This window comes from Grammomys surdaster, unplaced genomic scaffold (assembly GCF_004785775.1).
Source record: "Grammomys surdaster isolate TR1022 unplaced genomic scaffold, NIH_TR_1.0 126531, whole genome shotgun sequence".
Taxonomy (NCBI): domain Eukaryota; kingdom Metazoa; phylum Chordata; class Mammalia; order Rodentia; family Muridae; genus Grammomys; species Grammomys surdaster.
This window is the reverse complement of record NW_021621323.1, coordinates 7287410-7312436: the sequence shown is the minus strand read 5'-3', so window position 1 is coordinate 7312436 and position 25027 is coordinate 7287410. Positions and strand designations below refer to the sequence as shown.

Sequence of the window (25027 nt, the reverse complement as noted above, 5' to 3'; positions counted from 1 at the left end):
AGAGAGAGAGAGAGAGAGAGAGAGAGAGAGAGAGAGAGAGAGAGAGAATACTAATAGAAATCTTACCAAGTTACCTGTCAACAGCCTCATGTGGATAGTTACCTTTTACCATCTACATGTGAGCAAGTACATTATGATGCATGAAATTTTGGAAATGGCAAATGCATCTCGGAATGCATTCATGTCAGCATTCATGACTTTACAAAATGAATACGTGTAATAAGTTTCCACTGGTATATTTAGAACAGAGGTAAATAATATTTTGGATAAATTTGATAATATCAGTAAGTAAATGATCTCTCAGTGTGTGGGAAAATAAATGTTGACAGGAAAGGGCATAAAACAGTGTATGTAATGTGAACTCTTCTTGTGTTTTAGGATTGTTTCATCCTCAGTTTGGTGAGTTAATTTTTAAATACCACATGCCATCAATTTGAAATGCGAACAAAACAGGAGAAACTTTTTTGTACAATATTTTAGAAGCAAGCATAGCAAGAAACACAATCAATTAAATAAAACCACCTGAGAAAGAGAGAAAATAAACTTAGAGACAGAACTATGAAAACTACCAACAAATTAAAATCTTGTTACAAGTTTTCAGACTATGGTATTTAGCAGGTGGCTATACAGAATGATTTTCAACCTTGTAATAGCTCTATTAACAGTAAGTGAAAATACAAATGAGATGGTTATTTGATCGTTTCCTGGGCAGTTTAAACAGGTTCTCACATGGTGAGAAAAAAAAGGTTCTCACATGGTGAGAAAAACAAAGCTGGGAAATCTATATCTCTCATCAATAATTTCAGGTAATAGATCTGTTAAATAAAACCAACTGTGAACTGAGAAATTGGCCTCCTAATCAGGGTTCCACTCTTAGCTCCACTGATTAAAAAAAAAAAAAAGAAAAACAGATGAAATGCTATTGTGTATATATCAATGATTGCACGCTCAACTAGTGATAGCGAGCGAGAGAGATGTTCCTTAAGTTTAACTAGAAACCTTCCAGTGGATGATCATGAAGAGATGTGTATGAAGGTAGGAAACATTTGTCGTGTAACCCAAACAGATTTAAATATTTGATTGAAAACAGAATCAAGATATTTTCCAATTTTAATATGAATGTCTCAATACTCTGTATTATAGAAGAATTGAAAATACAGTAGAATTCTCTAATTGCTCATGGAATCACTGCCTCTCTGTGACAGCAGCCTCCATTTTGTCCACAAAGGCACAAAAGGGTTGGTCAGCAATGATGAGCAGCTTACTCAAGGATGCTTGTGGGTTGTTTGATCCATGCATCCTCCCTTCTGGAAAGGGGGGAAGAATTGGATGTAGCAGGATACTTATTCTGCTACACTGTATTCACAGTGGAGCTCGATGATTAGGCAGTAGAAGAGGAGGTGGATCTGGGAGAAGAAGACAGGAAGGGGAGGAGAGAAAAAGAAGAAGGGGAGGGGAGGAAAAAAAGGAAGGGGGGAGGAAGGAGGAGGCTATTAGCCATGGAAAACCATGGATGAGTCCAAAGCTATCCTGGGTAGCAACTTCTATCAAACGGTTAGATACTGGGTAACAATTCTAATTGTGTGGGCATCTTGTTGATTGAGCATTTCTAAATATATAAATCCTTTAGATAATCATTAAGCTTTAAGAGTATCATTTCTACTGGGTACTGAGAGGATGGCAAATATTGTCTGGGGTTCAGCCGAGCTTTGTGGATGCAGTGTGGAGAATTGGCAGAGCCATCCCCCACATCCACCATGCTGGCATCTCATGGGTGCCAGGGCCTGGACATCTAGCTACCTGGAGCCCAGGTCAGAGCCGAGGAGCAGCCGGAACATGGTGGCTGCCCAGGAACAAGCCGGACCAGGCACCTATTTCTAAATATCATCCCTACACTTGGATATTAAAAGAAAAAATTTTGTCAAATGTCAAACTGTGGCTAACTGACTAAATGAAAGTGGCTAAATTATGTGGCTGAATATGTCATGTAATTTATACTGAGTAGATAGAGCGACCTTTCCAAGCAAATCAATCACCATGGATCTTAACTGCTTGAATCTTTTGATCTACAAATATGTAATTAACAATTAAAGATAAAAATAGGTAAATAACTATTGGATTTCTTTTGCTATACAAACCACACAAAATAAAAAGATTTGCATATCCCCACTTGCTTCATAGTCCTCTCTGGGCATCATGAAGATCACCCTTCATTTCTCTGCTCTCAAGTTCCTGCCTTGGACATAGTCTGACAGCATAAGGTATGCATATTTTGAGAAAAGTTAGAGAATACATACAATTAAAGAAGTTAAGCGAGGCAGAAAAGAACAGAGTTGCTTAGCAATACAGTGGTGTGCTTCTTCTTGCATGGATTTTAAGATGTTATAAACCAAACTTCATAACTCAAAACTGCTCCACATTGCGAAAGAAAAAGAAACAATAAAACAACAGTAAACTACCACCAAACTCCATAATATGATGAGATTTGCCTCAACTTCCACATTCTTTGTGGTTTGAAATTTTTAAGAAAAATCACGTGGAACCTCTTACTTTCTGTTAAAGAATTTTCATCGTAATTTTCATCATTGTACATTCTCTTAGCTTAGTCCTCTAGAGCTGCCATTGCATTATAGGATGAGATTACATTAATTCAAGATTGATCTTAGAAAGTTTAAAAGCATTTTATTTTACTGTTGTTAAGCAAGTGAAACTCAGTGTAGATAATTCAGGTTTCTCCGAACTCACATGAACCTCCACACTATGGTTGTTATTGACCGTTTTTAAATTTCTCTTTTGAAAATTTCATATACTAATATAGAGTATACATCATTCCCCTTCCCACTCCTCCCTACTATTCCTCCTGTGTCCCTCCTGTTCCTCAAGTCCAAGCTCTCTCATCCTTTACTTATAACTGTCTTACACATGCATATATAGTATATAATTATAAAATATATAACTACAACCTGTTTCAATTCTCAGTTTCTGTAAACAAGACTTACTTAATGATATGGATGAGTGACTGAGTGAAGGCAATTTTTATAAGTATTTTGTTAAAATATGCTCTATTCAACTTTAGAGGACATGAAAATATAATTAAGAGACAAAGTTAACTTCAGGAACAGGCTCCAATTCTAATCTTTATTCTGAGTTTTGATGTTTAAAGACTGCTTTCTCCACTTGCACATTTAAATAAACTTTTATAGAACACAACTTAAGAACTAATACAGTTTGGAAATTCCACTGATAACTGTGATCTCAGTGAGTTTAAGACAATACACAGGGACATCAGCAGGCTGCTATTCATTTCAGAAAGGAATTTGATATATATAGGTCTGTGCTGAACAAAATTAATGCAATTAATTCCTTCTACGTCCAACGAAATTACAATGTTTTCAGGTGTAACATTATTTCCATTGAATCACTGAACACTAGAAGCACTTGTTGAAATTGCATTAAAGGTCTCATTAGTATTCATTTAAAAAGTGTCATTTTAAGAGGAAAGATTAGAAGGAAGGTCTATTGCACTGCATCATCCTGATGAAACAGATTTGGAAGGATGAGATAGTGAGTACATTAAAAACAGATTTTTCTCTTAATCCTCAGAAGTTAGTTACAAATGTATTTTTCTTCCCATGCAAATCAAAGTACTGAAGATTCATTTTAAATAAGTTATACTTAGTTTTCATTCACGTTTATCTCCATAGCCCTTTTATTTCCAAATATTAAGTGCACCCTGTTTACTGTTGTTTAGAATACTCTATGTTGAATGTTTACTAGTTATGTTCTCTAATTCTTCTCAATATAATGTTTTATTCAATATAATCTAAGAATCATAAGTGAAGAACTGATTCATTTCTTCCTAGATAATATTTTTAACTTATTAATGTTCACAGACATCTCTGCTCCCCTCCCTCTGTGTGTGTGTGTGTGTTTTAGTCAATAGTTATTGACTATAAAATCTATCACAACAAGGCTAACAAATGACTCAGCAGATAACAACTCTTGGAACAGAAGCTCAGTGACCTGAGTTCTAGCCCTGAAAACCACAGAACTGACCCCCCACAGTTATTTTCTGTCCTCTACACATGGGCCGTGCCACACACGTACCTGCATGCACACACACAAACACACACACATACAGTGTAAATATCTGTGTCTGTCTCAGTCAGCTACCTGTTGGACCTCTCAGATCCCACTTAGGAGGGAGAAGAAAGCAATCACTTGAGGCAGAGGTGGGAGGGACCTGGGAGGGAAAGTGAAGGGGGAGGGGAGAAGGGGAACATGATCAGGTATTGGGGGGAGGGAGGTCAGTGAATAGGAGAAAAGTCCTGAAGGCCAGCAGAATTAATAGAAATATGCAATCCCTGGAGGAGGGGGGAACCCTATAGAAAGTACCAGAGACCTGGGAAGTAAGAGACTTTCAGTATTCAAAGGGAAGGACCTTAGATGAAATGTCCAACAGTGGGAAGAGGGAACTTGCAGAGACCACCTCCAGTAGAAAGACAGGGTATCAAGTAGAGGGATGGGGTTGCCATCCCACAGTCAAAAATTCTGACTTAGAATTGTTCCTGTCTAAAAGACATGCAGGGACAAAATGGAGCAGAGACTGAGGGAAGGAGGTCTAGTGACTGGCCCAGCTTGGTATCCATCTCAAGGGGAGGCGCCAAGACTTGACACTACTACTGATGCTATGACGTGCTCACAGACAGGCTTGAGTTTCTTTAAAGGCATATACTGATAACAGTTGTGAGGATAATATATTTCTCAATTTGATCTTTTGTCTGTTAAGGTCCAGAGGAGTTTTGTTCCCGCAAGCCTAAGCATGTATTTGCTCCATTCCTACTAGTGAGCAAGTTACTATCACCAGGATGAGGTACAGGACAGAATCAACTTCAAACTGATCAGTAGTGAGAAAATGTTACTTTACTGTTCTTTGTCCTGCTGGGTCTCCCACTGTATCCTGTCATTTTATTGCTTTCATCAAGCTGTTCCCTAAATGCCATTGTCATCAGTGACCAGACCCTGCCCTTGAAGCATAACCTAACACAGAAAAAAACAGTCTCCACATAACTTACTGTCTCCATTCTCTCAACAAGAGCATTCTCCAACACAATCCTGGATGCTTTCTTTCCATTTCCCCATGTCTCTGTGTTTGCCTATTTCCCTGCTTTTATGACATCAATTATATTTAGTTAGGGCCAAGCCTATCTACTCAACCATCAGAGTTTTAACCTGAAATGAGTTCCTTAAGGATACCCAATATACAATATAAACATAATTTAACCAGTCAATGGATTATCTTGGCCTCGTCTTTGTGGCACTTGTTACATTTGTAATTGATACCTAATGAGGTCATTTGATTAGGTGCTGCTGTGGTTTAGATACTATTTGTTGCCTGGAGACTGATGTCTTGGAAGTTCAGTTCCCAATACTTAGATATCAAAGGGTGGTGGAGACTTTACCTGTGAGCACAGTGGGGTGTGATTAGTTCAAGTCTGAGAGAGAATAATGAGATAAAAGCAGAATCAGCTCTCAATGGCTTCTCCCCATCAAGCCGTCTCTGCTTCCACAAGCTGTACTACCACTCTGGTGCCCTATGGGGCTCTCCCTAGCTACTATCTAGGCTGTGTCTTTGAGCTCCAACTATAAGCTACTTATACTTTTCTTCTTAATAACATACCCAGATTTGGATTATTACTTAAAGCAATAGAAAATAGATTAATTCAGTATCTGTTTTACAGACTGTAAGTAATTAAAATGGCATGTGCGTTCGTGGCTGTATTAGTGCTTTGTTTGGAATAACACAATAGGCGTTAATTTGATGTTACAGTGAATAACTTGGGTACTTATTAATAGACTGGAAAGGGCAAAAATGCCTTCTTTAATTTTCAGGATCTGACATGATGGCTCATCAAATACAACTGAATTCAATCCCCAGAACACACGTTAATGCAGAAAGAGAAACAAACTCCACAGAGCTCTCTTCTGACATCGGTATTATACTCACACAATAAAAATAATAATAAATAAAAATAAAAATTTTTTTAAAAACTTTTAAATTTTCAAGATTTCATATCACTTTGTGAGAATGTAAATTGATTTCACACAATTCAAGTGAAATAATAATCTATCAGGAAATAATTTATCTAAAGTTATAATTATACAAAAGAATCAATGAAAAACTTGGACTTTGTTTTGATCTATCTGTGTTATAGGACCTAGACAGTACTCTAAGTATATAAAACTATTGTATGAATATCCAAATGGCATTTATAAACTTTCAGAACCACCAAAGAAGCCAGACTGTGACATAATTGAGTAATACACAGTTCAGCAGTACAGCAAACTTTATTGATAAGTGGGCTTGGCTCCGGGAGCATCTATACAGCTATAACTAAATCTACTGAGACACTTTGAAATTGAGATACAGTAGCAGTGAGAACAAAAACATGCTTGCCTACAGTTCCCGTCATAGCAAGTCTTCAGTGCTTAACATTATACATGAATGCTTTGGATTTAGAAGGTAAAAGATGCTACTTTTGATGCTCTATAAAGGTCCAGCTTAAATCCTTTTACCTACTCTTCTGCAGTATTTATATGAATATTAAAGCTGTTATTTCTTCCTATTCGGACTTTGACAACTACCAGAACATCCTGATAAAAGAATTCTACTCCTGTCTGTCGCCCCTTTAGACAAATGACAAGGGTTTTCCGTTTTTGTGCACTTTGAATAATTTTAATCTAGTTAAACCTTCGTTTTCTTTTCTATAAATCTACCTCATGATGATATCTATTGATGGGGGTATTTTAGGTGTTGAACATACACACAGTGCAGTGTCTGGGTGTAGTTAGTAATCAGTGATTGCTGGAAGTATTATCTTCATCACCAAGAACATGAGGAGTGAATTTTAATTAGCCTTCCATTCCAACATTGCATTATATTATCTTGTGTGGTTCACTTTGTTTTCTTAAGCTACTGTACCATTTTTATAGTCGTGTTTCTTTTCTTTTTCTGTTTTAAAGCTATAATCATGTAAATTGAGATATATATATATATATATATATATATATATATATATATATATATATATCTCACAATCTAATGAGTTTGAGAACATGTATTTAACCATGACAGTTCACATAATAAAGTTACTAAATATATCCAACACCTCCAAAATTCCTTGTGCATTTTATGTGTATAGAGGGAGGTGTTTTATTTTCATGGTAGAAACACTGAAAATGAGAAGTTCCTAATGTCACTTGGTACTGCAGATTCTATGTTGTACAGACACTCTTTATGGCACTATTTCTTACATAAATGAAACTGCATGCCCAGTAAGCATTAGTCATCCATTTCCCTCATCCTCCACTATTCTATCCTTGCTTCTGTGAATTTCACTCTTTTAGATGCCTCCGATCTGTGCAATCTTGCAGCAAAGGAAAGCAATCACTGATAGCTAAATAGTGTTTGTATCTAAGGCTCTTATACATTTATTATCTATCACACAGACCGAATTAATAATTTTCCTTTAGGTAAATTGTGACTAATTTAATCCTTACTCTCAAGGTTGCAACAATTAATTTATGTTTGCTGGGGGAGGGGAGGCATTTCTGCGTGTGTGTTTAAGGCTGTATGTATGCACAAGCCAATATTGTAATATTTTCTATAATATTAACAACATTTTTCCTAAACCTGAAGTATAATCTCTGAAGAACACAAATTAAAAAAAACATATTTGTGCAACACAAAATGGACCACAGTAAAAATTAAACAATATTTTGTTTACTGGTAGAAACATGGATTAAATTGATTTTATAAATAATATTTTTCTCTAATCACTGGCTAAAATCTTGCAATTAGCCATATTTTATCTAATTTAAAGCTGAAGTAGTTTTTGTGAGATACATATTTACTATCTGGGCTGTAGGAATAAAATGACTTTTTTTCTGAATATCCACAGAGTGGGCTGCAGTAGCCATGGGTAAATGTGCCTTTTTGGCTGCAAGTGAGCATTCCCACACCATGGGGCTGTGAATTCCCCAGGCTCCAAGAGAATTCCAAATCTCTATCCAGCTTGATATTGTCATCCCAGCTAAATGATGAATATTTTTTTACAGGTTTAAGTGAAGGTTTGGCCACAGCCCTCACATGAGGTTCTCTATCCTTGTCAATAATCTGTATTATCCATGTTATCTTACCTTAATCTTCTATTCAAAAGTTAAGCTAGCAGAGACAGAAAAGAGATGACAATTGGTGGCTGGGAATATAGTTTAGTGGCAAAGTACATTCATGGCTAGCAGTAGCCAGGGCCACACTGCCAAAAGAAAGGAAGGAAGGAAGGAAGGAAGGAAGGAAGGAAGGAAGGAAGGAAGGAGAGAGAGAGAGAGAAAGAGAGAGAGAGAGAGAGAGAGAGAGAGAGAGAGAGAGAGAGAGAGAGAGAGAGAAGCTGTTGAGGTATCAAGTCTGTATTTTCAGGCATTCAGTAGATACCTTTTCAGTTCCATCCAGCGGACATTTATGAATTCAGCTAGTGCGCTAGGCACAGCACTAAGTAATCAATACTTCCACTTACATTTTTTCCATTGATCCTCACTGCACCCCCTAAGGCGTGGATGTTTTATTTCTATTTTAGAAATAATGAAGCTGAGTTTCAAATGGTTAACCAGGTCTCAGAATAGGATTTGACCCCAAACCTGCCAATTCCTGAGACAGTGACGTCATCATCTATATCGTTACTTCTAGATGCAAAATGCTTTCCAACTTAAGCAATGAGAAACATCTATTAAAGCACTTTGAAGTTACATTTTAAATTCCAATAATGAAGGAAATGACAAAATGCTCTCATTTATATCACATAGGTATATGGCCATTATCGATCCTTTGAAACCCAGACTATCTGCCACAGCCACAAAGATTGTCATTGGAAGTATTTGGATTTTGGCATTTCTACTTGCCTTCCCTCAATGTCTTTATTCCAAAATAAAAGTCATGCCAGGCCGTACTCTTTGCTATGTGCAATGGCCAGAAGGTCCCAAGCAACATTTCACGTAAGTAAATTCTCTTTGATGATTTTTAGCTTGGTCTATCCAACTCTTAGTGGAATGAAGATTGGGAGAAAAATTATGCATGTAAGACAAAGCCATTCCCCTGGGTGGGGGAATGGTCATGGGAAAAGAAATGTAAAATACACTTCCATAGGATGTGTTGGCTTATAACGCTACCAAGGTTTTTAATTGGAGATGTGATGACTTCTGTTGGAGAACCACCCACATTTTCTAACAGGAGTGATAAAAGCTGGAGGCGATGTGCCAGGGACAGCAGGGTGCTATTGACAGAAGAGCTAGAAAGTGGGAACTGAAGCCCAGTGTGTTGATTGCTCTTTTAGGAAGCCTGGCAGAAGGGGAAGGAGGTCCTGGCAGGTGTTTTAATTTTGTTTTGCTTTCATTTGTACATATTTGTTCATTTCAGCATGAAAAACCCCGGTCACTAAATTGAAATGGAAATAGGTATGCCATTTGATAAAATTGAAGTTTTGTATTTTAGACCTAAGAAAAGCTAAAGAGAAAGCCAACATAATTGTGTAATTGATTTTTTCCATTTCTGTACATTTCAATATAATGGTTTCTTTCCCTATTTTTAATGACATTTAAAAATAGCAAATGTTGCCAATAATTACCAATTTTTTGAGACAGGATCTCTTTATGTAGTCCTGGCTAACTTTCAACTTCAAGAGATATTCGTGCCTCTGCCTTTCAAGGGCTGGGGTTAAAGGCTGCAACCATATCTAGCCTGCAATTACTTTTCTTTTTTTATAATTTTTTTTTCAAATTGTAATTCATTCTCACAGGGGTTATAAACACAGAAAGGCAGGACGTGGGGAAGGGGGTGACACTGGAGTGTGGGTGTTCAGGGGGAGTACAGATATCTTTCAGAACAGTGTATCAGCTGGGTGAAGGTTCAGGGGACAGGTCATTATGACTCTGCCTATGATTCACTTGTCCTTATCTAAGTTGGTATTGTCTGCCAAGGCTACCTATTTACAAGGTCTATGACTACTCAGGCTGGTAAATTTCCACGAAAGCTGCCTGTTTACAATAGCTGATAGCCATCTGTTTCAATGTTTTTCCACAGAGACCCAAGACTTGGTGTTAGTATACATGTATGACAGGCCTATTGCTGATTTTAGGCCTATGGCTGATTTTAGGTCTTCAGTGTGTATTCACGTTTTAAGCAGTTGTTTTATCTAACTCTGCTCCTACAAGAACCCAGAATCTTTTTAAGGGAATGAAAGATAATTTATTCAGGAGCCACTTTTAAGAGACTATGACCTATGAACACAGATTTAGGTTAGTCTGAATTCCATGATCCAGTGTGAAAACAGTTTCATGAAGTTTTATGCCCTTACAGAGCAAACAAAGAAAGTCATAAATGAAGGCAAATTTAAAATACATTGGTGAGTATACCAGAGGCAGGTACATGAGAAACTTTTATAGGCTCATGTTGCAGAATATTTGATCACACTGTGAACCCTGAGATTGTATTTGCTGGAAAAACCTGTTTCTAGTTGTGGTGCAGGTCAGCCTTAACACACACCTTTAATCCATCCATCTCACTGAAATACAGACACACCCTTAGTCCACACCTTTGATCCCAAACAATGAAGCTAAGGTTTATTTGTAGAAGGAACCAACAGTGTTTGAAAGCAATGTCTAATTGAGAGGCAAAGTGACAATTCAGAGAAAGATTTGACTAAATAGGATATACCTAACTCTCATGAGAACAGAAAGAAAAAGAGAGGCTACAAGAGAGAAAGAGAGAGGGGTGCTACTTGAGAGAGAATGAGAGAGAGAAGAGAGGAAACAGTTTTACTAGAACAGTCTAGACACAAGTGAAAACAAAACAACCCAGAGAATGAGAAAGGACCAGAAGTTTAGAACAGATTGTCAAAGTCAGTATGAGGCCAAACAGCAATTCAGTCAGAGGCTGAGAGAGAAGTCAATTTGAATCAGTCAGCTTGGATAAGAGTTTGAGGCAGAACAGCTGAGTTGAATCAGCCAACTAGAGTTCAGAAAGAACTAGAAAGTGTGAGATTATTCAGAAGTAAGTCTCAAAGGCTGAAAACAGTCTAGGCCTAGATAAGATCATATGGATGTCAGAAGGTTCCATGACTAAGCAGGTAGGTTAGCAGACAGAAGGAATAAGCCTTGGAGACAACAATTACATTAGATGAATAACAGTTACTTTTTTAAGTCCAAGACGCCATCTGATGACATTCGTAGCTTTTAGGTTATTGGAAGCTAGTAGTCTGATAAGTTAATAGATTCCAGCTCATTTTTACCTATCAGTAAAAAGATGTTAGTTCAAACACAGAGGTGGGCCTGGAATAGAACTCAAGATAAGGAAAGTAGCTAGCCTCAAGGACTACAATATTATCTCTCCACAGATTTCTAGTTGGTCATTCATTCAGATATGCCACTTTTTAAGGAGTTTTCCTTCTGGGTTCGCTCACCCAAACAGGAAGCACTTTCTAAAGGCAAGGCAGGCAGAGGCTATTGAATTGTGCTTTGCCTACCTGTTATTAGGAATAATCTTAGCTGTGGTGTGGTATCATTCTGAGTCACATCATCATTGACTTCATCTGGTACTTAGCTACCAGAAACAAGGTAGGGAAGGAGGTTTAGGATTTATCTTAGAAGATAACCCTGGGTATAAATTCATTAATTAATTTAAAACCTTCAAAAGTCAATAGAAACTGAATAAAATGTATAAAATTGTATATGGGACAGGATATTCTACCTTATGCTCTCATTTCTCCCGAAGAGCAAGCTTTCCATTTTGGTGGAAAAGGATGTAATCAAATTTGGCAGTTTATTGAACTGTATGTTTACCATGCCTGTTGCCCATATTGTTGAATGTAATCCACCAAGTAATAAGGCAAGAAAATATACTATTACCATAGAGACATACGTGCTAATGTTTTTACCTGATTTCTATTTTGAAAATAAAAAGAAATGTATATTATGCCCCAGAGTGCCTAATTCCTCTTCTTATGTGGAAGAAAAAAATTATTTTATGTACTTCTGATCCCACAAGAATAAGAAAAATACTCTGTTGTGGAATAAAATACACATCATAGCGGACTTATTCTATCCCATACCCTTACCTTTCAGGATTCTGTTCCATAGTTTAGCTCAACAATTACTAAACAAAGAACCAAGCAGCAGGGATATTCCACCTTGATTCTAAATGAAGAGAATATGTATAAATTAAGACAAGATTTTATTTATAAATTTTTATTCATAAAGTAGTGTGGAAATGAGCAATTAAAACATTTCACACATGACTCTAGGTTACAATGCTCATAAGATATTTGATAGGTGCATGACGTGAAGACATAAACACAAGGGCTGACATTTGTATTATGATTTAAAGTTCAGCAAATTCAAAGTCCAGTATATTTCACTCAAAAAGATTCTTCAGCATGTGTGTGTGTGTGTTTCTCTGCAGGTACCATATCATTGTTATCATCCTGGTGTACTGTTTCCCATTGCTCATCATGGGTGTCACCTACACCATCGTTGGAATTACTCTCTGGGGAGGAGAGATTCCAGGAGACACCTGTGACAAGTACCATGAGCAGCTGAAGGCTAAGCGAAAGGTACTGTCCCATATAAGTGACCAGTATAACTGACCTATATAACTGACCCATATAACTGACCTGTATAATAGACCAGTTTGTGCAGACTGGACCACTTCCAAGGAGGAAAACACTGACTGATGTTGGAAATACATTCTAGTATATCACATTCTAAATGCCTCCTTTGACAGGATTTTCCTTTGCGTAATCTCTTTGTTCTTGCTGGCCTTGGAAGGTCTGTGAATGACTGCAGTAGAACAGTTACATCCTTAAGGATGAGCTGTTTTGTCAGTCTCTGTTGTAGCCCATTCTCAATTACTTTATCTGAAGTTGTCAAAGCTTCTCTTAAATGGACTCTAGCTGGTGTTGTTTCTGCACGTGTGACTGCTTTTTACAGTGCTTGATCAGAGCCCCTCTGCTGTACTCTGAAATCTGCTCAAAGTAGCTTTTATCCTGAGTGACATGGCTCCCTCAAAGTTAGAATGTTGGGATTTTTCTCATCCACATTGTCTACTCCCCCTCACTCTCCTTTTCTCCCTCTTCTTCTATACCCCCCTCTCTCCTTCCCCTATCTCTCCCTCTCCTTCTCCTCTCTCTCTCCTTCCCCCATCTGTCCCTCCCCTTCTCTCTTTTTCCTTCCCCCAATTGCCCCTCCCCTTTTCTTCTCTCTCTTCTTCCCCATCTCTTCCTCCCCTTCTTCTCCTCTCTCTCCTTCCCCCATCTGTCTCTACCCTTTATCCTTTGTCTTCTCCTCTCTTTCTCTACTTTCCCTTTTGTTCCTTCCATTCATCAGCAAGCATATACATATGTTTAAGGAAGGAGAATTTCAGTAGTAGTATTCTATAATTCACTGAATGAAGTGAAAAAAATTATTTCTGATCATTCACCTGAAATACAAAAATCCCTAAAACTTACCAGGAAACAGACTTTTCCACATCAATTCATGAACATGCCAGGCCTTGTTATTTAATTCATTGAGGACTGCATAATTTATTTATCGGAATACTTACCACATGAAAATCCTTTTAAATTTTTGTTATAATATTAAAATATCTTGCCTGCTCCTAGGTCATTAAAGATCAAACCAATTTTTAAAATATCATGTAGCAAATGTTTTGCTGTTATGATGCCACATCTTCTCCCTGGTAATAACAAATGATACTAAACAATACTTGTTTTTAGTTATTATGCATCACAACATTTTATATTTAAAAACAGGAAGTAAGCATGATTTATTTCTAACTAGATACAGATATGATATATATATGTGTGTGTATAATATATATATATGTTTTTCAAAACATCATCTTTTTTTTTCTCAAATCGTAATTCATTCACACAGGGGATATAAACACAGAAAGGCAGGATGTGGGGAAGGGAATGACATTGGAGTGTGGGTGTTCAGGGGGAATACAGATACCTTCAGAACTGGTTATCGCCTGGGTGAAGGTTCCGGGGACAAGTCACTATGACTCTGCCTATGACTCACTAGTCTTTATCTATGTTGGTATTGTCTGCCAAGGCTACCTATTTACAAGGTCTATGACTACTCAGGCTAGTAAATTTCCACGAAAGCTGCCTGTTTACATTAGCTAATAGCCATCTGTTTCAATGTCAAAACGTCATCTTAAAATAATCTGCAAAAACAACCTTAAAAACATGAGGGGAAAAAAACTAAAACAGGATATACTTCAACAATATGCTCATCTTACAAGTATCTTTATTTTATGATTATGATATAATTATGATTATTGGAGGATACCACTATGTGTCACAGATAGATGGATAGAGGATAATTTCAAGAAATCTAAGTCCATTATTCCAGGTTTTAATTATTTTTTTGTCTATATGTAATATTTCTTTAGGAAGAAATGAAAATTTTGTATTTGCTCTTTTATTTTTTAACATAAAGTCTCATTGAGAACAAAAGCAAGAGAAAGTTTGTCTGTTTTATCCTTTTCCATTTCTGGTGAAAATAAGACATAAATGTGCCCTTGATTCATCATCTACAGTTTCAGAGTGGAAATACCAACACACACAGGAACATGACTTTTCTAGGATATTTCAGAGAAGAGGACACTTAAAAGTTCTGATCCATTTCTCTTTCTTTCAGAGTTTGTACTGACAGAAAATGTAAAATGCCTTCATGGCCATGGACATCTCGTAGCCAATCACTTTGACCTTGGATTTCCTAACAGTTTATTCATGGCTCTAACAAACAGTGTCTGAACAGTAATTCTCATTTTACATTAACTTTAAAGAATGGATATCTCTTCGTTTCTTCTTGTTTAAAAAAAATCATGGCTATGGACTTTATTTTATTTGACACATAATAGTTGCAAATACACACACACACAATCAAACTTTTAAAATATCATGTAGCAGATGAATGAATCCATCTCATTTGTGTGTGTGTGTGTGTGTGTGTGTGTGTACCTGTGTACACACGCACATGTGTGTATAAAAATATCTTGGTATAGTGTGAAATACCATACAGTGTCTCTATTCAGACACATATTCTTCATGGCATCACATCTGTAATTCTTGCCTTGTACGTTCTCTTTAGTTATGGCCTGTTTCCCAGAGAATAAATATATCATTGCTAATACTAACTAGATTTGAAACAGAATTCTAAACTACTGGATATAGTGGTGCAAATTAGCCATGGCCATTCAGGACAACAACTCCACAAACAACTTTGATCTAGTCATTTAAAGATAAAAGATTGACAGAGGTTGTCTGGCATCTTTAAAAACATGTGTATAAGAATAAACACATTAGCTGGGCAGTGGTGGTGCACTCTTTTAATCCCAGCACTTAGGAGGCAGAAGCAGGTGGATCTCAGTGAGTTCAAAACCCGACAGGTCTATAGAGCAACTTCCAGGACATCCAGAGCTACACAAATAAACTCTGTTTTGGAAAACAAAACAATACAAAAGAATAAATGCACCTTAAATATACTTAAAATTAGCTAACCAGGAATGTTGGCCCCTCTATCTCAGCACTCAGAAAGCTAATATCAGAAAACATCAAAGTCAGTGCCAGCCTGGTCTACAGAGAGTAGAAAGACAGCAAGAAGTCAAAAGAAAGACAGCCGTTCCTTCCATCTCTTTCTCCCATAATCCTTAGAGTTATGCTATATTAAATCCTTTGAAGAATAGCTAATACATTATAGTTTAGCATTTATGGGACTTAATATGCCCAATACTTTAAATAATATGAGACTTTTAGATAAATTGGGATAAATTTAGATAAACCACCTCCTCTCCGTTTTTACAAGTATATTACCTAACTATATGAACTGGCTGTAATCAGCCCTGGGGAAAAGATGTTATTAGCCTTGGGAAATAAATGAACACTCCCTTATACAAAGCAACACATCATTAACATTATAGTGTTCTACCTGAAAATTGGTCTCTATATTTTATAGGACTATAGAATTTAACAAGAACTCAGGGGCATAGTAATGTCAAAAACTACATCCATAAAGTCTCAGACATGGCTGTCTAAACATGAACTTATCAAGGACAGTGGCAATAGACATACTCAGTCAAGAGAGGAATGCCCAAGAGGCCTCAACTCCTGAAAGAGAGACAAATAGTCTTCCCATGGAAGAGTACACTAACTGATTATCCTACACCAAATGGCCAGCCTTGAAAACATGCATACAAGTAATGTTGTACAGACTGAACAGGTTGTATTAATGTATTTAGGAATAGTTACATGTACATTTAGTGATATTATATTAATACATACACACATAAAATAACAATTAATGGGGAAAGGCCATGAATTTGAAAGAGAGCAAGGAGAGGTGCATGGGAATTTGGAGTGAGGAACAGGAAGGAGGAAACTGTGTTACTATATTATAATCTCAAAAATAAAAGAAGGATCAAAGGAAAAAGAAACAAAAAAGAACTAAAAGTCAATCTGTATTATTATTCCAACATTTGAATCACATGTGAAGAACTGAACTTTAATGGAAGAAATATGAGCAACATAATACATTAATAAACCTTCCTGCATATATTGTATAGTTTTAAAGAAATTTATATACCTCATAACATAACTAAATAGGTCTCTAATTACACTAAATATTCTGGTTTAAAATTTTGTACATTACAGACATATGGGATACAAGTATGTCAACTCATATATATATATATGTGTGTGTGTGTGTGTATGTACATGTATATACATGTATGTGTGTATGTGTATATGTATACACACATATATGGAGAACCATAGCACTTCAAGTAAAAATAGATTCAACCACATGTAAAATATAAATATCAGACATCTACCAAAATTGCTAATGCTTGGCTACATTTTTATTCTATGTTTGCCCTTAGTAGTAATTGGTTAATAATCCTGTCAAGGTTCTTCTTTGAAGAATGTGGACTATTCAGAACACTACAGTGATATTAAATTACAAAACTGAGGTGATACTTTATAAAAGTATCTTTTATCTTTATAAAGTCTTGATGGAGATGGTTTGTGATTGCTGTGTCGCATTTGTATGCCTTCATAGCACATTACTCATTTCCATGCATTTTTGCCCAAAAGTTTGTTAAAATATCTGTATCATTATTCTTATTATTGCTTTTTATAGTACACATGGTTTTCTGAATGGATTTTCACCTTTGTCATTGCCCATAGGACTCTGAAAATTGTAGCAGTATCCTCTACTATTTTTTTTATCATAATAGATCTGCTGTGTATCTTACATCTTAAATACCTGAGTATCTTACTTTTAAATATACATAATCATGTGTTATATGTAATCACATAGGCATATTCCAACTATTTTAAGAGTAAATTTTCTAGGAAAAAATGGAGCAAAGAACTACAAAATAACTGTTGAAGTTTCTGCCATGTACTTTTCCAACAACAAGAAAAAATAAATATCATAAGGATTTAAAATAGAAATTAGTGATAGTGATTATTTTATCGAATGTTTTTCATTCTGCTATTTTGAAAAATGTTTTTGTTTGGATTGATGAACCGGTGAGCACTGTTGGAATATACTTGCTTTATATCTTTTTGAAATTATGCAAAAGATTTAATCCAGCATAGGAAGATGAAACATGCAGTTGGTTCTTTAAAACTGTGCTCTCTTATTGGAAAAGAAACAAAAAACAAGCCATACACGTCTCAAGTTTCTGACAGGGCTGAGTTACATCACCACTCTGTGTTTTTAATTGAGACAATGCAGCTTAAGAACAAATAGCTGTCTGTACACTCTGGCTAGCTTCCTCTATCGGACCTTGTACTACACGCTGAGATCAGAGAACGCTTTGCAAGCTATGCTCTGAGTGACTGCCAGAAACACATGTCAAAGCCTTTGATTGACTAATCTCCCTGCCCTCTGTGGATGACAGTGGAAAAGATTCACTTTGGAAAACCAAGAAAAGTTTCCATGTTTCTTTCCTGCTTTCCAATAATACTTGAGAAGTAAAAGTGTGTATTCCTTTATTAAAAGTTGTTTTTTAATGTTACACTATGAAGAGAAGATATGTATATGTCTCGACTGTGTTAACAATGACTTGAAAAGATTTCTAAGACAATTCTGAGCATTTTGCATTTGGCGATTACAGGTTCAGATCTGGGCATTATGAATTTCTGGGAAAAAATTAATCTTAACAAGTGAGATATATAACAATTGCCAGAATTCTCAATACTTCAGGGTTCATTGTAACTGAACACAATGTGAACTCGTGTTAGTCAATGACACTTCAAAATAGGCATAGCTAAGACATGGGGGAAAATATTTTATTATTATTTTTGTTTGTATGTTTGCTTGCTTGCTTGCTTATTACCTGCAATCAGCAAGAAGGCAAAAGTTATTTCCAAAGCAATACTCTGCTTGGACAAAGAAAGGCTAGGGATTTTTTCATGGAGATTATATATATTAATATAGAGGTTGTCCTGTCCATAAGCATGCTCGGTTTAAGATCATGGAGTTTAAAGTGCTTTGGGGGAAAGAATGCTTTAGTGACCTAATACGAAGAGGCTGCCCTTGAAAGTGCCTGCCTCATGTAGTGGCTAACAACTGGCTCTGAGTCATTTTATTTCTCATCCCTGAACAGGTCATCGATAGTTATCATTCTTATGGATGATAGGTATGCCCTACCTCTGGATGGTGAGGATGCTATATGTCGGGAATATCTTACTTCTCGGTGATAGGAATAGTACATGATAATGGTTCACTGTCTCCGGATGACAAGGATGCTGTATGATAGGGGTACTCTACCCCTGGATAATGTCAATGTTGTGTGCTAGGGATACCCTACCTCTTAGTGGCAGGGATTCCCTGTCTTTCTAGTCAGGGGACTGAGTTCTCCTGATGCTAAACCAAGATAGGTGTCAAAATCAGCCAAAACAGCTTACTATCATAGAGGGAGAACACTATGTTTGTGTGTATCAGTTTTATATATATTACATATAGTAAAATATTTAAGGAATATTTAAAATTCTGGATAAATCATAAGTTAAAAGTTGACTTTGATGGCATATATAGTCAAAACCAGACTAAATGTGCCAGAAAATACAGGTCAAGTCACTGTAAAAGTGGATAGGTCAGCTAAAAGAATAAGATATAGAAGATATTGCTGTCTCTTATACTATAAATGTGTTACGTGTCATTTTAAGTATTGGTTAAAACAGAAAAGGTTCTACATATTTAGATGATTAAAGGTGTGTAAACCAAAAGGAGAATTAGAATAATAGGGCAGAGAGAAACACCATTGCTTCAATTTTCTTATTACTTTCTTATTTTAGAGTAAGCATAGGTTCTGATACAAAGGAGTGAGCACTTTGAGACTCACTTGCGTCTTGTCATTTATTGCTGTCCCTTTACCCCGGTATGATGATTTCAAGGAGTCACACTTTGTACTTTCCAAGAAGAGTTCATAGTTAATAAATTAAATAAATGCTGTCCACATAGGTGCAATGAATCCTGGCAGGACCCTGTCTTCCAGGTTTTTAATATTCTTAATCTCCTGATTTGTAGGAATGAGGAAGAAAGTTTCCTCTGTAGACGAAAGTTTTAGGTTTCCGGATATGTGTAGAACCATCATCCTCTGACCTAAATTGACTAAGTTTTATTGTCAACTTAATTTTTATATCAGAGCATACATTAGATCTGTCTTGTTTGTTTGTTTGTTTCTTAGAGACTGTTATATAACATTTTGAAGGGTCTAAGATTCGATTCTCTTTGGGGCAGTGTCTACATAGTTCACAACAATAGATAAAGTTTTAACTAGGTTTTGTTATCTTTTAATTCAGTTTGGCAAAGGTACTTATGTGTGCAAGTGGTGTCTTTATGTTAAATGTAATGCTCATTTTATTCCTAACATCTAGGAAACTATACCTTTTGTCTATAAAATAAAAGCAAACCCATTGTCATTTTGAATAGATAGCTATCATCTGAATCTGGAGATTTACTTTTTTTTATAGTAAGTTGAGTGAACTATAGGAAATTTTAACAATTATCCAGACCCGTTCTTCCAAAACCAAATCATTTCTTTACATGTCATCTAAATCCTCGAGATAAAAAGCATACTGTAAACAGGTGTCTCCTGCCCAAAGGAATTCACTGGAGCCCTGGCAGGGGACAGAGGATATATTTTAAATTCAAAAGAGGGACACTTTCTCCTACTACCAAATTTCTACTTCTGTTTTCTTTTTTTAAAACTTAAAAAACAATGATATATTTATCAGCTATACAGAAGTCAAAGCTAGTAGTTGACCTTAAAGAGAAGACATAAAAGGCTCACTCTATATAATTGAGAAAAAAAATCCAGTCATAATAGGGTCTACCTGTGTCCTTTCTCCCACCAGAAAGAGTCAGTTAGCTGCATTACAGCTTTGGGGCTTGGTTTTGACAGGTTTTGAGAAATAATCTCTATCTCTCCCTGGATTATACCAGGAGTGTAAATTGCTGAGAAGGCATATCTGGAATCGGTACAGAAAGTTAATGCCGTCCCTTTTCTTAGTTTGAGTGTTTTTAAGTCTGGATATTATTTCAGCTTTTCTTACTGAAATGCTGGAGGATGAGAAGCTTTATCTCAGTGTGAAGAAGCCACTGCATTATCAACCCAATGTGGGCCATTAATTATAAAATTAATATAGCTGACAAGCATACATTTTAGCATCTATCACAGGCTTATTCTGAATATCCTTTTGGGTTGAATTTGCCTAATTTATGGGTTCCTGGACATGAGGTATTAGAAGCTCTGATGACACGGACAGTAGGAAAATCTCATTAATTGTCAAGCAAGGTTTTCCTGTCAGGGGAGGAGTGAATCAGATATCGGGATCAGATACTGTTACCTTCAGCTGCTTGAGAACATCAGTGACTGGGTATGATGTTGTAACTGCCCTGTAATGTAAGGGAACACTTAAGAAGCAGAGCATTCAGTAACATAAAAACTAGCTGTAAGACTTGTGAGCCAGTTTTACAAGTCAGAGGCTCAACAAACTATTTGACTTCCCTCACTTGGTATCTCTCAACACTATGTTCCCTGTCTGTTGTGTGTCCTTGTCGGTAGTCAATATAGAGTATGTGCTTCTAAAATTGAGCACCTTGGTAGTGCTTTTACAAGTATTATGGTCAGCTATGGCTCTTCACAGAAAATCCAGATTGTGCTAAAGCAAACCAATGGGGAGCCCTGTCCCCACATCAATTGTATCTGTTTGAGGAGGGGGTAGGAGTTAAATTGGTCCCCTTCCTAGTTCCAGTGTCCTTCTAGCTTATGAGTGAGTACACACTGATGTATTCACAGCCTTACTAGTAGCTAATGGATCCCTCTCTAGAAGCTGAGTGTACTTACCCAAGATAATGTCTTCTTTCCTTTGGAGTTACCGGGAGGAGAATGGAAGGTGAGCCCCCCACGCGTTCTCTTTCAGATGAGGGGACTGGTCTCTGACTCTACAACTCTAGAAGGAATTTTCTTTTGTTCTTTTTTTCCTTTTCTTTCTTGTTAAAGCTGGAAGCACTTAGAGATCTGAAGTAAGACTAGTCTCCGGGACTGTCTCATTACCAGCTTTTATAATCAAATTTTACAAGCTTAAACCTTGTTTCTTATTTATTTAGTAAAAACTATTACTTTATGACAAAAATTTTTATAAAAATTTATTTATGATGATTGGTTTACTAAACATACATATCTTTGAATCTTTTTAATATTTTTCTATTTAGTTGTCCTTTAGGCTTCATTTTGATTCATTTTTAAATTTATATCTTGAAGCAACATTTTAAGAAATTTCTGACTTAGACATAATCATTTTTCCAAGGACAAAACATAAATGGAACATATTGTACCATATTAATAGCTTTTTATATATGGAATTACATGTCTCAATGTGAATCTAAAATTGTAAGTAGCAATAATTTACAGTGAAATCCCAAAGGAGAGGCAATTTTCAATTATCAGCTATATGTCAGCAATATAAGCCAACAGTGTCATATTTATTAAGAGGGCCAAATATGTGTTGTTTCTTCTTTAAAACTTAAGATGCTAAAGCTACTTGTGGATGCCATTTTGGGACAAATGGCTAGGCTGAGCTACCTTGGCCTCAGAACAGAGCTGCTGTTGCCTTTGAACAAGACTGCTTTCTACTTAGAAAAAGTTAAGCATTGCAAGCTGTGTCTGCAGACCCTCTTATGGCATCTTGGCTCTGCTGGAGAATTCCACTCTTTAATGAGCGGGCCCAGAGCATCTGGAGTCTGACCTCCACTGACTCATGACGCCTTACACAGATAACCAAAAGGAAACAGCTCACAGGATGAAACTTTTTTCTCAGTAAAATAATGAGATGTCTGCCTAACCATTTACATATGAACTCTACACATAGGCCCTACCCAATAAAACTTAAGGATATTCTTTTAACTACTATAAAGAGACTTTTCTATCTCTCAAATGGTATGATCTCCTGTCTGGATACATGGAAAGCATTGAACAGAATAACGTAAACATCTAATAGAGGAATGTATCCCAACCAACAGAACAGGTAAACAAATGTTAACAATTTGAAGACATCTTCTGTTTGTTTGTCTATCTGTCTGTTTTGAAACAGGGCCTTACTGTGTAGCCCTGGTTGATCTTGAACTCACAAAGATCTGCCTACTTCTGCTTCCTGAGTGTTGAAATTAAAGATGTGAACTACGATACCTAACATTTCTTATTCTTCCAACGAGTCAGAGTTTGCTTGTCAAAAATTTTAAGTCATATAAATTGCAAGGTTTTGGGCTAACTTAACAGTTTTAATTTATGCATGTGATCACTTACCTATAAGCAAATTTGGTACCATGCAAACATTATATGAACACAAGCATGCCCATAGAAATGAGACAAAATATACCTATCCAAATAAGTACATACAAAATACATTTTAAGAAACACAAGTATTTTATAATTCTGTTAGATTTATCATTTGTATGCTTTTAGGCTATTAATGTAATTTTCCCAGTAACTCTAATATATTCTTTTGTTTCCTTAAATCCAATCTCAAATTTATTCTTTTCAAGTTGAACAACCAGCTGAAATCAGGAAGAAAGTCGATCTCCTTTATGTAACTCTAAAGATAGACATGATTTAAGGCATAGTAAAAAACAAAATGTCGACAGATAGTGACTGATATGTGGACTACATATCTTGTATTTTAACTTTTAAAAGAAATCAGAAGAAAGGAGTAGATGTCTTTAGAAACAGAAATTTATTTTGTAATGTGTTGTAAAATGATCAACAAAAATGCCATAACCACTCTGGAGAGTTTTAGGTAGACTTCTCTGACATAATTTGTTTTCAATCAAACATACAAAACTACTTTTTATGTTTATCTAATTTTAGCTTTTTTATTACTTCTTCTATTGTTTGAGATTATAATATAGTTACATTATTTCTCCCTTCCCTTTCCTCCCTCCAAATCTTCTTATATACCCCTCCTTGCTCTGTTTCAAATTCACAACCACTGCATTATTAATTGTTTTCACATATGTGTGTGTGCATGTGTGTATAGGTGCATGTGCACATACATATATATTCCTGCTCATTCTGTAGAGTGTTACTTGTATGTGTGATTTCAGGGATGACCATTTGGTATTGGATGACTTAGGCTTTTATCTAATGAACTTTTTAAAACTATACATGACTTTAATATTTACTCATGAGGCTCAAAGTCAGTGCCATGTGCGGGACGCACGTGTAGTGGTCTCGCTGGCAAAAAACATACACACACGCGCGCACACACACACATCACACACACTCCAGAATCCTTCCGTATGAACACGTTTATTTCCCCAAAACCAAGATGGTGGAAGAAGACGAGAAGGCGTGGGAAAGCACTGCCTATATACCCCAGAGCGGGGTATTCACCCCCTGATTGGCTGCTTACTCGTAGCGCGCCAAACGCCGTGGGATGGACTTAGCTTTGGCGGGCTTACCATGGCACATGCGCAGTTTACTTGGTACTAGGAAGAATTACGGGTGACAGCGCCACCTAGCGATGGCGGACTTTGTCAGCTCTCGTGGCGGCTCCCAACATCTGCCCCTTTTTGTTTAAATATAGAGGGTGGCAGAGGTCTCTGGGAAGGTTTCGTAACTCTCAATTTTGGGGGGTCTCACGGCGGGTCTGAGTCTCTTTAGAGGGCGGTGTTCAAACTCTTATCCGTCACGGGGTCAGCCTCCCCACCCGAGGCTGCCCTGTCTTAGGTGGCCGAGCCTTATCCGTCCACTCCGTTATTGACTTACCAGACCTTCTATCCGTGGAACGAACACCTTAGTGGGCAGGGACTGTGTACAGAAATGTTTGAGGCTTTACAGGGTGTCTTTACCAGAAGCCCTTGGTTACAGTGGCTGAGGAATCTGTCTAGTGTGGTACCAGTTACGTCTCAAACTCAAGCCTGATCAAGCGAATTCTATCTTGGGGGAATAAGCGATCAAAGAACCAACAGTTTAAGACAGTCTCTCTTACCCTATCAGGTGCAATGGAAACAAGTCCTCTGAGTGCAAGGGCTAAGGGGAACAGAAAGAGATGTAAACACCCATCCCTGTGTAATGGAGTCATCTCCTAGGGGTGCAAGGGCTGTTTGTCTCAAAATTCAGGTACCACAGCTATACAGACAAGAATCAGCCAGGCCAAGACTCCTCACTGACCCAGTGTAAAGGGCAAATGTTCTGGGGTGCAACGCTGATGGCCTAACATTTAGCACCACTACTCGTGGGGGGAGACTGTTTATAATTGAGGCAGTGATAACCACACTGCAGGGGAAGCCCCTAGTACTTTGGAAGCGCCTGTGCAAAAATAGCCTTGTCAAGATTATGTTGAGCTATGAGTTCGCAAACCAATCAAAGGATGAATACTAAACCACAACTTAGGATATACCA

At 36.8% G+C, this 25027-nt stretch overlaps 1 protein-coding gene across 1 annotated transcript in view; it reads left to right on the top strand.

Annotated features, from left to right (window-relative positions):
- The window catches only part of Tacr3 (tachykinin receptor 3), a 110048-nt gene that overhangs the window by 20162 nt on the left and 64859 nt on the right, over positions 1 to 25027 (top strand). Inside the window, exons 2-3 of the mRNA XM_028760490.1 lie at positions 8860 to 9048; positions 12509 to 12659. Coding sequence (XP_028616323.1) covers positions 8860 to 9048; positions 12509 to 12659 — 340 coding nt within the window. The remainder of the gene's footprint in view (positions 1 to 8859; positions 9049 to 12508; positions 12660 to 25027) is intronic.